We start from the raw sequence: 16,649 nt of genomic DNA, 5'->3' as shown, positions 1-16,649 counted from the left end.
CAAAACTTGGGCAGCAGATCTTGCCCAGCGCTTTGGAAGAAATGCTGGAGACCTGGCCAAAGATCATGGATGGAAGACTGGGAAAGCTAGAACTGAGAGACAAAGGAGGCTAGGTGGCAGGACAGAGGAAAGAGATACAGTGCCTGCCTTTCTGCTGTCTGCCGCGAACCCACTGTGCATGTCACTCCCTCTCCCTGGATGTGCATGTGCCTGGTGCAAATGAGACCAGTACTTGAAGTGCCTATTAAAAAAAAAAAAAAAAAAATCTCTGATGAACAAAAGGATCTTGAGTCTCAGCTACGGGCATACTCTCTCCAGCAAAGGCAGCCCCACCAGACAGTCCCAGGACATGGAAGTGTGGCAGTGTCTGGTGCTCGTGGCCAAGGAGCAAGCCCTGGATTCCTGGGTTGGGAAGGGAAAAGGGAAGAGGTCAGTCACTTCCCATCCACATTGTAGGCCAATTCTAAGATGTAGAACCTAGAAGCCAGGGTAATGCAGTAGTCATGGGAAACAGGTCCAAGGCCACTCTTGCAGAAGCTTGCAGCATCATCTCTCAGAGCCCATGGGTTTTCTCCAAACACACTTCAAATTTTTTAGAACAGCAGATAGCTTGAGGCACTTGCCAATATGGCTCAGGGGTCCCTGAGAAGTCAACCCTCTGTCTGCAATGTTCCTCTCCTCCTTTTCCATCAAACAAATTCCTACTCATCCTTTAAGGCCCTCAGATATTTCTTCACCCCAACATTTAGTCATAAAATTTTTCAAACATAGATTCGCACTATGAGGAGGGAACCAAAATAGCATCGATGATAGAGGTTCTGTTCATCCCTCTGGCGACCAAATCAAAGTTATAACGGAAACAAGGAGCAGCAGCAAGGAAAGAAGTCACCTGGGATCTTGATGAACAAGCCATACAACTAGGGAGAAGTCCAAGAAATCACCCTGCAACAGCAGAAGGTAAGATGGGGCGAGAATGCAGGGCTGCCTGGCCTCGAGTGGCTGAGTGAGATGGAAGCTGCGGCAGAGGCAGAAGCCTCTTATAGGGGCCACGTCCACAAGCGGATTTTTGCGGTGATGGATCTGCTTGCTCTGAACACCAGTGCCGATTCAGCTGCATGCGGGGCACCAGGGACTTACAGGGAGACATTGTCAGAGTGAGGGCCAAGGCGAGACTCATTCTGTACTGAAGTGCCGGCCGTATCCACTGTTCCCTGTTGAGCCCTCCCCCTTGCCAGTGTACCGGACACTGCACCCCCATACCCGTGAGGTCATCAAACTGGATAACAGTGGTCGCTCTACCTAGAGGATTCCCTGAAACCCCACCTCCCCCAACTCATGGCCCCATCCAATCCACATCCAAATGTATCTTCAGTGAGTCAGGTGCTCCTTGCTGAGCAGCACCCGGACTCACACTGGGGGCAGCTGGCCTCCGTTTCTGGTGTGGCCTTTTGAGGCAACTATAAGCACAGCATCTGTGGATTGCTTGCTGAATCTTAACAGGTGGACCCAGAGGGGCAGAGGCTTGGGCTAAGTATGGCCTGCAGCTGAGCCTCTCTGAGGACCATACCACTGGACACCTACTTCACAAATTCACACTAATAAGACCAGGAGACTTAAGAGTTTTGCTTAGTACATAGAAACAGACATGGAAAGGCAGCCAAATGGGAAGACAAAGAAGCAGAAACCATATGAGAGAACAGAACAGAGATCCAGATCTAATGGATTCAAGTAATCTAACACTGGTTATAAAGATGCTCTATGGACTTTTGGTTAAATTTAATGAGAACTTCAACAAAGAGATAAAATACAGAAAAATGGAAATGGAAATTATAAAAGGGCACCAGTCTGAAATGAAGAACATACTCTCTGAGATGAGAAATATATTAATGGAATAAACAAAGGGATAACTAGAGTGAATAAAGAAAAAGATCAAATGCCCTGTCTAGAGGATGAGAAAGCCAAGGACACACAATTAGACTGGCAAGAGATGAGGCCAAGACTATAAAAATAATTTAAGAAGCATATGGGACTCTATTAAGGGTCCAAATATCCGTCTGATCTGCGTAACTGAAGAAAATCAAGATGTTGAACAGCTGATTGAAGAAATAAGGATGGAAAACTTCCCTAACCTGGTGAAGGAAATAAACATAAAACCCCAGGAAGCTCAGAGAATTCCAAAAATCAGGGATCCAAAGAGGCCTACACCAAGACACATCATAATTAAAATGCCAAAGGTTAAATACAAAGAAAGAATCTTAAAAGCTGCAAGAGAAAAACAGATAGTTATTTATAAGGGAAAACCCATAAGACTGGCAGCTGATTTCTCAAAACAAACTATGCAGGACAGAAGGGCTTGGTGAAAAATATTCGACAGGTTGAAGACCCAGGATCTACAACCAAGAATAATTTATCCAGCAAAGCTATCATTTAGAGTTGAAGGGCAGATAAAGAGCTTCCCAGACAAAAATAAGCTAAAGAAATTTATCACCACCAAGCCAGTATTACAGGAAATGTTGGAGGGACTTCTTTAAAAAGAAAAAAACATGTATCAAAAACAGGAATAAAGAATGGTAACAACTACATTTCTATCAATAAGTACCTCAAATGGAAAAGAATTAAGTGCTCCAATCAAAAGAGTGGATGAATGGAAAGAAAAACAAGACCCCTACATGTTACCTGTAAGAGACTCACTTCAGATTAAAAGACACGCACAGACTAAAAGGAAGGGATTGGAAAAAGATATTGCTTTGATGGACCTAGAAGGTATTTAAGTCAGAGAAAGATAAACACTATATGATTTCACTTGTATGTGGAATCTAAGGAATAAAAAGAACAAACTAATAAAAACAAACTCACAAATATAGTGGACGATTTGGTGATAAACAGAGTGGAAGGAGTTTAGGGGGCCGGGAGAATGGGGTGAAGGGTTAAAGAAGTAAAAATTAGTAGCTGATGGAGGGTCATGGGGATGGGGAGCACTGCACAGGGAATGTAATTAACCTGAATACATTGGCTAGGTGGAGGGTCAGGGGAGGGAGGGAGCAATTGGGGGGATGGTTTTATAAACTATATAGATATCTAACCAATATGCTGTAATTACATTGAAATTAATTAAAATAAATAAATTTTTTAAAAATTTTCAAACATAAAGCAAAGCTAAAAGAATTTTATGGTGAATAGCATATACCCAAAACCCAGATTCTACCATTAACATTTCACAGTGCCAGCTTTACCACTTATTTACCCAGTTACCATCTCCCTATATACCTGGAATATTTTCTGGAGGCCCTACCACCACTCTCCCTCCTCAACTCCCACAGCACTCTAGACACACCTCTAGTCAGCACTGTCCCTCCATGTCAAGGGAACTCCTCCAGCAGAGCCTCTGGCTAGTACTTATCTCCAATAACTGAAGACCAGCCCCTCCCTCACCCTAAAGGCAGAAGCCACAGGACAAAGAGCAGGCCTCAAGGATAGTCCACTAGAGCCAAAGGAGAATGAAGCCAGACCCCTCAGAAGACTGCAGGAATGTCTCAAAAACACGGCTCTAAATGCCCCAAACACCGGGACCAGCAGACGGAAGACAGCAGGGTGGGATCCACACTCCCTGACAGAGCCCAGTCCCTTCTGGATGCTTGGGACCAAGTGGCAGGCAGCAAGCAGCTGTGAAGCAAACCGGTCTGCAGGCCTCCAGCACTCTCTGGGCCTGTTTTTCTTTGGGTAAAACAAGTGTATTGGAGAAATGGTGAAGCTCTGCAGAGGGCCACCAAGGTGCCTCCACAGCATGGGGTTTGGAGCACCCAAACTTATGGCAGCTGGGGTGGCTCTGCTTTTATCTGTTTTAAACATTGCAGTTCTCTGGAGAATATTGTTTGTGGAGAAAAAAGTTCCATCACTTTACGGAAATGTTTGGGGAAACGCTAGATGATTTCTGAGACTTCTGCTAGCTCTAACATTATAACCTCAGCTTAAAGGAAGAGAGAATGCAGTGATCTCAAGAATTGTAAGCACCAGGTAAACATCTGCTTTGTCCTTGCATTTGCTACCTCTCTCCCTACTGCCTCGAGCTGGGTGAGACGGCCCAGGACCTGACAGGCAGAGCCTTGTGCGCGCCAGTATCAGAGGAGCACCCAGGGGCAGGCCCAGTGAGTCTGGCCTGGGGCTTCTGGACCAGGGATTTCTAGAGATCTCTGCAGAGAGAGTTTACCATCTCTGTGCTTTAACCTTTTAAGTTACTGTCTTAAAAAAAAATTCAACAGGAAGAAAAAAGGCAAAGAGATTGAAGGAGAGAGGAAGACCAGAATGTTAAGATTTCTGCCACCACAAACGCCAGCCAGATACCTGCATGGTCTCCATGGGGTCATCCACAGCCAGACCACGGCAGGCACAGCTGGGAAACCTTCCTCTGCCTCTTTCCACCTCCACATCTCTCAGACAGAGTGACTCTCCTCCAGTCCTGAGACACTAAGAAACCACAGCTTGCCCAGGTGGTCTTTCCCACCGTGCAACAGCTGGGACAGGAATTTCCTAAATGCTGAAGATTTCAGCTTTGGTCTCCTTCTATATCTGGTTCTCAACAGAGAGGGAGAACAGCTGGTTACTGTTCTTTATGCTAAAGCTCTCTCTCTATCAGAACATCTTATTAAAATATCCTGTCTTTTCTAATTAATCCCAATGCCTTTATCTTTTCTTCAAGGGACACTCTCATCCCCACCTCACAAACCACCTTTTAATCATCATTACGGATGTCCTCTGAACTTTCTCTAAGTTCTAAGGAGCATGGAATAACGGCCTGAAGATCTGCATCCTTTAGCTGCAAAGAAAACGGGAGGGAGAAAAAAATTTTTGTTGGAGAGAAAGGGTACTAATGAAACTAAACATGTAGAATAAACTAGGATTCTCTAGAGAAAATGATCCTGGACATTCAGTCTTTTGTTGAAATGAGATGGAAGAAGCAAGAAGCAAGAAGCAAGAGGGGGATGTACCATCTGCTACTTGAAGAAACAACATGGAGGAAGGCTTCTTTTTTTAGCATCATTGAATTAATTAAGTTATTATTAATTGAAGACAAAGCTCAAGAAGCTAATTTGGGAGAGACAAAAAGCTGGACTCACAGGCTTCAAGTAAGGGCATGAACTTTAGCAGACATAGATGCAGACATAAATTTTAAACCCAGACCCAAATGCCTATGCACAGAATAGGGAAGATATGGCTTAACAGCCACATGAGAAAGAGATAGAGGGTTTTCAGTTGATGGAGGCTATTGATTTTATAATGTCTGCTTCCTGCTGAGAACTGCCAACAGCCACATCTATGCCACACAGAGACTGGGCTGTGGGCAGTCTTCAGATATTTAAGGACCTCCCATGTGAAAGAGTGATTTGTTTTGTTCTGTTGTTAACAAAGACAGACCAGGACAGCAGTTATAGGGAGACAGACTTTAGCTTGATGTGTAGAAGGCTGTGCCAGTAATAATCACAAAAGACTTGTAGATGACTTGCCTGCGCTTGGCACTGTGCTAGCACTGTAAAGAGATGATTGCCAATCCTGCTCATGTGTCAGTGATTAGTCCAGACTCCTAGGGATAGGGGACTTGCTGAGAGCCACCCAGCTCATCAGTGGTTGGACCCCAGACGTGAATCCAGTGACTTCTCAGCCCTTGTACATCCTGCCCTGCTGTGCTGCTTCCCAAAGTCTAACCAAGACATGTGATTGGAAACGGAAGTCCTTCCGTGGGCTGACCCGAATAGCCTGTTGTTGAGGATGTTAAGAAAAATGAGGCAGGCACTAGGCGAGCTGCTGCTGAAGGAATCTGAGCACAGGTGTAGAGCTAGACTAGTTGCCTAGAAGGTCTTGGCCAACTCGAAGCAGAGTTCCACACACTGAGAGGAGTTGCTATGTTCCTTCTGGGCATCCTTCCTTAGTTACCCTGGGGGATCCAGCTAAGCTGAAAGCACAGTGTAGTGGAATGGCCTCAGCCTCTCTCAACTACAAGTTAGCAACCAAAGAGTCCTCAGGCAAACAGCTCTTCCCACCAAGCTTCTTTGCTGCTCTGCTGGGCTGTGGTGAGGCTACACCTGAAAGTGCTTTGTGATGTGCAGGAAGCAATCGGGACATGACCCACTCATAATTATGGTCAGTCACACCAGTGCATCCTGGGGCTGACACCTCCAATTTCCTCTCTTCCCATTTCCTCCACCTCCTACCCAGCAATTTACACTCAAGTGGGGAGCAGCTTCTGTTGGCGTGAATATTTGGGTTGGTGACAAATGTGTTTATTTCCATGGCTCTGGCCAGCACTGCGAGCTCTGGACAGCTTCTACCCTGAGCATTGGCTGCCCTCCAACTCGCCTGAGGGGTCTTCAGGGCATATTCTGATCCCTTTACTTTCCAAAAAGACTGTGCCATTTTCCCATGTGGAAGGCTCGCCGTCGGGTGTGGCCCTGACCCTTGGGGGACCCCGCCCAGCTGGTTTCTGACCACCAGGAGAAGAAAAGGAGGAAAGATGTCAGGAATAACTGAGAAGCGAGGCCAGAAGCCAGGGGAGCTGTGTCTGTTCACACAGAGCTGCCGGACTCCTTAATCTCCCATGCTGAAAGGACGGCCTCCCACTGGTACCCAGAACCATTCTTTCTCTGTTTGATTTATAAGATAGCAGTGAGGGCTGGTAGGCTCAGAGTTGGAACAAAACAGAGGGAAGGAAACGTCATGGGAAGCAACCTATTTTTGAAAACTGAGCTGACGCCAGGCGATTATGTTCTGTTTGTCTTGGCTGATGGGCTTGTTTTAAAAACACACACACACAGACACACATGCACACACACAGAGTATTCTTGCTGTCTAGGTCTGCTCTGGCTGTCTGGAAGTATGTTGGCTTTGTTCAGCCTACCCCCTGCTGCCAGGAGCTCAGCTCTGTCCACTGCAAACCCCTTGTCAGCAGGAATTCTGATGCTGACACAGCACCAAGCTGCCTCAAGAGGCCCTCTCAGTTTCTGGACTGTTTCTGGACTGACCTCAGATTCCGGTGCCTTCAGTACTGCCGTGAAGAACTCCTGACTGCAGGCTGGGAATGGAGGCCAGTGATGTATTAATGAGATGCTGGGTCCCATAGAGTGTGGCATGTGGACAGCTGGATCTGCTCAACTGAGGTAAGCCAGGTCTGCTGCAGGTATCAGAGTCTGGAAACTAGGGAGGAGCCACTCAGGGCTCCTCGCTCAGGCTGGCAGAGAGTACTCGTCTTGGCTTCAAAAGCAGCCTGATATCATGGTTTCATGGAGATGAGCTGTTCTTCTGTCTCCTGCACTAGGCTATAAGCTCTTCCAGAACAGGGATCTCGGCCCACGCATCTCTGTGCTTCTAGGGCTTTGCTCTGCGTTAGGCCCAAAACAGGCCTCCATCTATCCTCAACCCCAGGAGCTAATGATGGCTTTCGAGGATGAGGGGGGCACAATAAGAAACGGCTTGGGACCAGGTGCAGCCACTCTGGCTGTGTGCATTACTGAAGGACAGAGCCATCAGAGCTGAGCTTTCGCAGGCTGCAAGTGTGTGCCAACAGCAGGGTGGGAGGTGTAGCACTTAGGGGAGCAAGACTGATGACAGTGCCAAACAAGAATAGCAGCAGCAGGTACGTCATGAAGCACTCAGGCCAGTTAGCCAGGCCAGTCTGGCTCCTGGCCTGTCTACTCAAGAACCCTGCCACGTGCAGTTTACAGTACCCTTTCTCCACTCCTTCAGGGTCACTGCTTCTAAGGGCAGTGTCGCTGCCATTTTCTACAAATTCCACAGTCATCTTAGATGGGTATGGTAGAGATCTGGTTTCTAGCTCTGGGCCTGGCTGGCCTGGGAAACAGGCCTGAGGCAAGATCTCCTGCAAAAGTCTGGGGGCGTCCCCACAGGTCAGCCCTGCTCCTGGACCCCTTTCTGCCGTGATCCCAGATCTGCAGGGAGCCCAGAGGTAGACAGCCCAGTGAGCAACCTCAGCCTGGGAATCCTTAGTGTTCAGGAAAAGGAAAGGAGATTCATCTTCATCTTCATCTCAGTCTCAGGAATGTCAGGGGGGTGGCGGGGTGGGTAAGATGTGACTAGACAGGCTCCTATGTGCAGGAAAGGTTGAAGGTCCTGTTGCAAATGTTTGTGACGTAATGTTGAGGGAGCAAAGTGATACACAAAATCGTACAAATAATATCATCTCAACTACATTGGAAATAAACATAGTAAAGTCTGAAAGAAAACATATCAGAACAACAGTGGTTACTTGTGGATGCTGGCATTAAAGAATCATTTTCTTCTTTGTACTTCCATTCTCTTTCCATGGCACGTATTCTGCAACTGGTATTTTATAATCAGGAAAAAAATGTTATTAAGAAAAATAAAAAAGAGAAAACCTGGTATCGACCTCTGACCATTCCTAGGAAGTGTGAGGCTGAGTGTGGGCCTACATGGACTCAGTCTCTCCTTCACTGCTGTATCCTCAGGCCCGGAGCACCCAAAAGATGAGGTCCCCTCACCTGTAGCAACTCCAGATCAGACGAATCCTCCTGCCCAGGGACCATTTCCGTTAACATCTCAGACATGACTTTTGTGTTTCCTCGAACAATGTCCAGTTCGCTCCGCAGCCTAGTAATCTGTTGGGGCCAGGAGAATGGAAGCAGGAAGGATAGGTCAGTCAACCTACACCTGGCTGGTGATAGTTCCACTCACTGTGACATCTAGGTCACACTTCTGGATGAGTACAACAGATGAAGGCTTCTCGTCTCACTCTGGTCTGCATGTGAGATGAATGCAGCTCTGAGAGAGGACTGAATGGGAGAGTGAGGCCACCTCAGAGAGCTCTGGTTTCTAAAGTTTGTCATTGCGGGGTCTGTCCATGACACTGAGGCAGTGCCATGCAGAGAAAGCACATCGAGTCCAGAATGGACCGAGCTGGTTTGCAGTCTCAGCTCTCCCACTACAGAAACTTAAGTAGAGAATTATTCTCTCAGGCCTCTGTTTCTGCTTTTCAAGTGCAAGTGATGGAGTGCATGTGATCCCTTCAGGGTTGGGATCCTTGTTGCGGGACCTGATAGTTAGAGACTCTGGCACCTAGGAGTTTATGATCTAAATGCTATGGTCCTCTGAGAGGCTGGCCAGCATTAACTGTACCTTTCTGGTGTGGCAAGAGTGAAGGAGAAGGACCGAGAGAAGACTACAGGGGAGACCTCCTTCCCATTCGGCACCCTACCAAGGGATAACACGACCCCTTGAAAGCTACCCAACCTGCCCATTCAACAGAGCTCCCCGAAGCCTGGGCCTGGACCATTTCTCTTGCAGCAAGGACACCATAAAAATAGACCTTAACTTCTCTGAGCCTCAGTTTCCTCACCTGTGGAAAGGTGATAATAACACCCATACTTTACAGGGTTGCTGTGACTGATGTGAAAATGCTCACACAGTATCGACACACACATATACCCAATATTGATTAGGTCCTTTTCCTGCTAGAATGTCCGGAGAGCTGGATTTTGCTATTGCTCTTAACTGCATCTGACCCCTCTCCCCTGCCTCTCCCTGAGGTGCAACCCAGCACTGCCACCTCCTTCTGCAGGCCCCCCCACATCCTGTGCCAAGCTTCTGGGGCCAGGGGCTCTGCTGGATTGAAGTCTGTACCCTCAGCAAAGAGACAGGGACAGGAGGCCTCGATAAATGTTTATTAGATGGACAGATGGATGAATGGTCAACCAAGGTGATGACCCTCCCGAGAGGCTCCTCTCTGCCTCTTCCTCTGCCTGACGGATGGAAGGCCCGCATCTTGGCTGAGAAGAGGTTTCTGGCCAGGGAGTTCTAGGACTGTAACAGTTAGAAACCATGTGGGCTCTGAAGCCCTGGGGTCCTCTACGTCAGGCTGGCTCCCTGCTTGTTTCTGTTTTCATTTTCCCTCAGGGGCAATACTCTGTTCACTCATCCATTCTAAACCCTCCTCTCCACTGTTCTGGCTGCTGGGAGGGCCCCTCCGGAGCTCCCATGCACATTAATAGGGACTTAGTGGAGGGTCTCGTGGCCATCCAATTTCAAACACATTCACCCTCCCTCTGAGCAGAAGCGGGCACAGTTTGCCCATGGGAGCAGAGCCTGGAGCCAGAGATCTTCTTCCCCAGAGCTGCCCTTGGAAGCCTGATCCTGACCATTCTGAGTAATGAAAAAGGGCAGAGTTCAGGGAAGCAAGGCCCACAGTTAACGTAAACCCCAAGTTTCATCTGTAGGTTTCAACTGCCCCCCCTTAGTAATGCACATATCACTTAGCTGATTATTATGAGGCCCTCCTTCAGCTTATTATGAGGCCCTCCTCAAGCCCATGGCTGCTCCATGGGGTAAGAAGGAAGGACTACTGCCCTATTCTACTGACAGGAGACTGAGGCTAAATGATCTGCCGAAGCCTCACAGTAGGTAGCAGAGTGGAGACTTAGTCCAGGCCGGTCTGACTTCAGTTCACCTCCTCCTGCTCACACCATGCTCCTTCCTTGGAGCTGGCAGAGTGCTGAGGTGTGCAGGGCCCTGGCATAACACTTCCATTAACCGGACAGAATCGCTTGACTCCTCTGTTTAAATGAGGTTCTGTAATAATGACATTGTTACAGATACTAAATAAGGATTTAAAAAATAGAAACATTGGATAGATTTATTTTCAAGTCTGACCAAATCTCAAATTTTAACTAATGGAAATTCTAGAGATTCACCTAAAGACCAGTCTCCACAAATCATCTTTAAAAAATCCAGTTTGGAGTTAAACAGCATTAACTTCTCAGAAAATTACTCATGAAAGGCAGGCAATGTTTGGGATAAAGACAGGAAGAGTACTTCCTGAAGGCCTCCCTGTCTTAGCCTCTGCCTCCACAGGTACCTGGCTGACTGGGTCACCGGCCTCTTATGCTTGTTAGATCGAAACCTCTCTGCATGACACACAGACCTATTCACAACTCCATTCCTGTGCTTTTGGCCTCACCTTCGGCCATAATTTCCTCCCCACCTGGACCCTATACCTGCACCTATTCTCTAAACCATCCACCTGCTATTCCCTAGAGCACCACGCTTCTCTGTACCTCTGGACCACACCTCGCCTGACAAGGCCCTACTTCAGCTTCAATAACCTCAGCAACATCAGCTTGCAGGGCTGCCTTCAAGGCACTGCTCAACTCTGGGCTCAGAGCACTCAGGTACCAATCCTACCACAGTGTGACCACACTGTTCTGACTGTCTTTACACCTGTCTCCCCCACACAACTATGAGGCCTCAGGAGAGGGGGCTGAATCCTTCCATCTGTGTGTCACTGGCACTTAGCACAGTACCTGGTCTGGGAAGGCCTCTGTACGTGTCTCTTGGAAGAGTGAATGAGGACAGCTGGCTGGCAGCCTATGGCCTAGAAATATGCAAGTACCTGTTCTGAATTGGCTGTGATGGCGCCAGTCACACTCAGAGCCGGGGCCTGTGGAGCGGAGTAGGGAGCAGGAGGAGGCGAAGAATAGGAGCTGGTGCTCGTCCTCTGCTGCGATTGGGACCTGGGCATGGTCGTGGCTGGATCCACTTCAGGGACACTCTGGCACGGCAATAGCAAAGTCCTCCATTCACTTGGGCTGCCTGTGCAACTGGGTCTGGCATCTACCCCACCCACGGCAGCACTTCCCACCACAGCTGCCTACAAAGAGGTGGGGGCCCAGCTTTACTGCTGACCTGTTATGCTCAAGGAAGCCCTCTGACCCCAGTCTCTCCATCTGAGAAGGGGGTTACCAGTGGCTCCTCCCTCTACATACCTCACAGCCAAGCAAAGCAACTCCGAAAGGCAACAGCGAGAGCACTCGGTGAGAGCTCTGGTCATGGTTTCATTAGGACCACCTAGAGATCCCAGTAGAGGGGGACTGCTATTAAGTTTTGCTACTCATGAATCCTTATTTGGTACCAGAAAATTACATTTTGGCCCTTACAAGTGGACTACTATAAATAGTAATTATGCAATTTACTGAACGTCCTTTGTAATTATAGAAACAACAACACTGTTCTGTGTCATTATTAGAAGAATAAAACAGGTTATGTGTTTATTCCACAAAGCATAGTAAGTGGTTTGGAGGGATCATAATGAAAATACTGCTTTGAAAAACTACAATTCCTTGTGTTTGCCCTTTGGGCATCTCCAATAACATCCTGAACATTGTGTTCACATGAGAGACCTACACAGACATGCTGTCCTTCTTACTCCTGTTTCAAAGATGGGCAAACAGGGGCCAATAAGAAAGAGTGTTCTGAGACAAGGTGCCTCTCCCAGACCCTGGAGCTTCCTGGCTCTTCCCCTGGCCAGGGCTGATTCCCAGCCAGTAGTGGTACGTACTAGCTTATCTGAAATAAGATGAATGGTTTCTCCTGCATGCTTTTAATCCTGAAGCACAGAGCTGCCCCATGTTGTAGGAGCTTCAGCAGGAGGCCTCTAAATGGGTTTTCCATGGGCTTTGAATCCCAAGGCTGATGGAATTCAGTGATGTCTGGGGCTGATGCTGAAGATTCATAGCTCAAAATAAATTTCAGATCCATTTGATAATGGCTCTGGATCTATTTAGATCCATCTGAGTAACTTGTACATTTGAAAAAAACAAAAACTGCTCTTTGCCCATGCTCAGTGACGTAGTCAGCAGCTCTGCATTGCCATCATTGAGGTGCTCTGATATCTCAAAGGGGGATGCTGGCATCCCCACACTAGATTTCTGGAGCCTCTGAAAAGCAGGTGCTAACGATCCTCACAGGATGGCTCCGCCCAAGCAACCATTTCCATGAAAAACGTCTGAACTGATTCCTCTATTATATTCTTCCACCGTTAGTGTGGAAACTGGGGGGAGACACTGCTGCCACTTAATCACCAGTCAACCAGCTGTCTCACTCCTGCAATCCCCTTGTTATGAAAAAGAAATGCCCTCAAGCTTTATGAAAGCATGATGACAAGCTGAATAATTCAAATGAAGCGGCAGAAGGGTGGTGGCAGTGGCTTGCCTGTTCTGCAATAGGTCTTCCTAGAAAATGCCAGCTGGAAGCTTACCCGCTGTGGTGTGTGTATGGGAGACAGAGCGTCCAAATCCGCCATAGGAAACTCGACCCCTTTCCTCTTCAGCTCCTCATATATATGCACAACACCTGTGAGGTCAGGACTGCTTCGAAAGGCATCAGCCCAGGCCTGGGAGGATAAAAGAGGTCTATTAGGAAGCCTTTCTCACCAAGGGCTCTCACAGTGCTTGAAAACCCAAAGCAGCCCAGGTCCTCTTTCAGAGGCCAGTGCTCTCCTACACTAGAACGCCAATCACCCTGGCCAAACCTATTCTGTTTCTCTCCTGCCAGCACTGCTATGATGCGGCGGGCAAAAGCTTGGTTTTTAATGGTGCTGTTGAGCGTGAATAAAAACACAAAACTTAATTCAGCATGTAGTATTTTCTTGGAGAAGCTCTGTGGTGCATTCTAAAATGCAGGCATTTCCTTAATATCAAGAAAATAAATTCCTGGTGATGTTTAGCTGAGAGGCATGAAGGGGACACCTCCTTGCTGTGCCTTGAGGCTACCACTGGACCTTGGTCTACAAGCATGTTCACCTCTGTACTCTGCTCCGCAGAGCTCTCATCAGTGGAAGCAGAAATCACAGGCAAATTGAGCAGAAAAGAAAGGAGAAATTGATGTATGACTGGAAATAAAGGCTAACTCTAGGTTTCCTTAGTAGATGAGAACACTAAAGCTGAGACTGCCTAGTCCAGCCCCCACTCTGACAGGTGAGATGACTGAGGCTCAGGGGTGGGAGTGCCCTGTGCTGCCCACAATGTCAGCACACAGGTGCCCACATTGAAATTCCACTGGAAAGCATGACCACTGTATTCCCTTAGATGAAATCACAACAGAGAGGTAAGACAAATATTGAATAGATTGCAACTCATCACTGATTCATGAAACTCTTCAAACAAATTTTTAAAAATATTCTGTTCTTTGGAAGTTACAAAATATATTTTTAAAAAGAGAAATCAACCCAAAGGGCTTCCCTAATGGGGCCCAGCTCTTCAGAGCTGTCCTGTCACCATACGTACCCAGAGGAGAAGGCAGAGCCTCTGGCGCGCACAGTTCTGCTGCCAATTCTATTGTCTTGAGCATTTAACTGCCTCCCTGGCTCCAGCAATCTGTTCCAACCAATCCCGAGACAGCCACAGAAACTCTATCTCTAACCAGCAGACCCATTTGAAGTTAAAAGGTCAATTTCCCAAAAGCCTTGTTAATTATGACTGATGTATCTCCTTGATCTACTTATTTAATTTGCAGACTCAGGGATTTAACATCCTGCAACAGGACAGCCCCTCTTGGCCAACACTTCCTTCTGGATTCTGAGTAGGCCTGAAGATGCCTGCTGAGGCCTGTCTGGAACACCAGCTGTAGAGCAGCATTGCAGGAGGCCTGTCCCTGGGGAATGCTCCAGAAGCCCAGTCCTCCATCAACTGCTTTGGCTGCAGCCACCTGATTCCAATTCCAGTTGAGTCCTGTAACTCCAGCTTCAAAATGTGCTAACATTTGAATTTAGTGCCTAAACTTTAGCGTCTAAGACTAGTTTCACAGCCTACTATGGGAGGCCGGGGAGAAAAAAGCATGATAGTTTTTCCTGGTGCTGCTTTAGACCTCTATGTCTATGGGAGGACAAACAGCTTAGGGGACCCCTTTCAATTTATTTTGGTCTCCATCCCGGCTAAATATGAGATAAGAAGAATGAAGATTAAAGAACCATCGCTCTTCTCTCCAGTCAGTGTATAATTCTTGTGCTATGTGTCCAAGCAGCGAGTCAATAGGCCCTCTTCTATGGTACCAGGAGAGGAGGGGAAACACATCCCAAGTTGGGCCAATCAGCTTCTCCTCCTCACAGGAGCTTGGTCTGGTCCTGGGGATTTCTGGGCTGCTTTCTGGGTAGGTAAAACTGTCCTCTATAGATGCGGACCCTGGGAGGCAGCCATGTGCCAGCTCAGGACCTGTGCACTTGGAAAGATGCAGTTGGTGTACTGAGAGGGGCAGACATACAGGAGAGGAGTTAGAGGATTTCCTGATCCCTTCTGTTCCTTCTCCAGGCCCTGTCAAACTCCAGGGTTGTGGGAAGCCCTGCCTTGTTATGACATACTCTCCTCTTTGCCTAGGCAAGCTGGAGTTGGCATCTGTTATTTGCAACCAAGCAGTTTTGACTAATCCACACCCTTCCCACCAGCTGCTATTTCAAACCCCTGTATAGAACCCCTGTGCAGTTTAGGTGAGGTGGCTGCTAACAGAACATATGTTCATGGCAATATTCTCTACTGAACAAGATTCTGATGCCAACAGGGGAATGCGGAGGCACCTTTAAAGGAACAGTCCTATATGCAGAAACACAGAAGTAGAAGAAATTTAGAGATGCTGTGTGACTTTAGCATCTTCCTAGGACAATGCCCAAATACATGTGCTCCTGTCTCCACCAGGTCATACCTTTGAAGGCACACTTCGAGTTTCACCCTTGCACAGATAAGGCAGTCAGTCAACATTTGTCAAGTTAGACTGAATTTAGTCCTCACAGTTACTAAGCAGCCTTATTGTCATACTTCAGAAAACAGAGGAAGATGGCCACTTAGGCTGTCAACAAACGGAGGTGATACTGATAAAGCAGGAGCCCCACAAGACAGCCGACCCAGCTGAGAATGGAGACTCCGCTCTAGGGGAGTGATGGGAAACCTTAGGAGGTCTGGTTCACTCCGAGTCCCCAAACTGAAGCCTGGGAGCCACAGGGATTGTGCTGACAAGCTGCCCTATCAGAAAGCAGAGGGACGGGTCAGTGCTGGCACCCTCTGAGGGGTCCCTGTCACAGGCACTGGCTGGTTAATAACTGGGTGGCCACCTCACTGCTCTTTACGTAATTCTCCCTTTTCCTGCCTGTGCCTACAGTGTCATGAGATTGAAAGACCCAGCAGAAGGGCTAACGAAGAGAAAAAAAGAGAGAAAGTCATGCTTTTATCCTCTTGGTTCCTTTTAGATTATATACCAAACCTCAGACTAAAACGTTATACAAACATGAACCATATCCTATTCATTTCTGTACCGCTCAAGTTTTGACAGTTTTAAATCATCAAATTTCAGATCAATAAATAATTACCGATTTAAACTATGGTTCTGTTCTTTGGATAAAGTAAAGTTTCTGTCATGTTCTGCTTATGCCCCTGGACCAGACTCTGTGTTCCAGCGACAGAGTCCCCAGATAGCTGCCGGTCCACACAGAATCTGGTCAAGGCCAGCCACCAGGTCTCTAACACCTTCTGAGAACACAATACCTCCAGTTTCTCCTACCGTCCGCCACCCCACCACACCCACACCCCCATCAGCTTACTTTCTTCAATAGAAAGAAAAACTTTCAGTGGAAAGAGTATTTTTAGACTCTATTGCTGGGGCAGAGGTGGTGGGGGAGCGCAAATGGGGAAGAGAAGCAGTAGAGGCATGGTCACAATGAGGTTACTTTATCAGGATGATATCACTTCTGTTTCTGAAAATAATTTCAAGGGAAGGCTGAGGGATGGCATAGAGTAGGAGTATCCTTCTTGTCTTCTCAATAAACAGGACTTAGCATGAGGAAACAGAAAGTAATGCAACCATGGGAT

The 16,649-nt window shown here is 47.4% G+C and overlaps 1 protein-coding gene across 8 annotated transcripts in view; it reads right to left on the bottom strand.

Moving 5' to 3' along the window:
- TOM1L2 (target of myb1 like 2 membrane trafficking protein) overlaps positions 1–16,649 on the bottom strand; it is a 125,906-nt gene that overhangs the window by 25,217 nt on the left and 84,040 nt on the right. For 5 of the 8 annotated variants that reach the window (XR_895816.2, XM_023530012.1, XM_011359080.2 and 2 more), the window contains exons 5-7: positions 13,055–13,189; positions 11,411–11,569; positions 8,508–8,624 (exon numbers count right to left, since the gene is read on the bottom strand). Coding sequence is in view for 7 of the 8 variants with exons in the window: in XM_023530012.1 (XP_023385780.1) it covers positions 8,508–8,624; positions 11,411–11,569; positions 13,055–13,189 (411 nt within the window). In the remaining variant the exon portion in view is untranslated. The remainder of the gene's footprint in view (positions 1–8,507; positions 8,625–11,410; positions 11,570–13,054; positions 13,190–16,649) is intronic. The other 3 variants (XM_023530009.1, XM_023530010.1, XM_011359085.2) reach the window with 2 other exon arrangements.

The sequence above is a fragment of the Pteropus vampyrus genome, unplaced genomic scaffold (genome assembly GCF_000151845.1).
Source record: "Pteropus vampyrus isolate Shadow unplaced genomic scaffold, Pvam_2.0 Scaffold44, whole genome shotgun sequence".
Lineage (NCBI taxonomy): Eukaryota > Metazoa > Chordata > Mammalia > Chiroptera > Pteropodidae > Pteropus > Pteropus vampyrus.
This window is presented reverse-complemented; position numbering and strand designations above follow the sequence as displayed.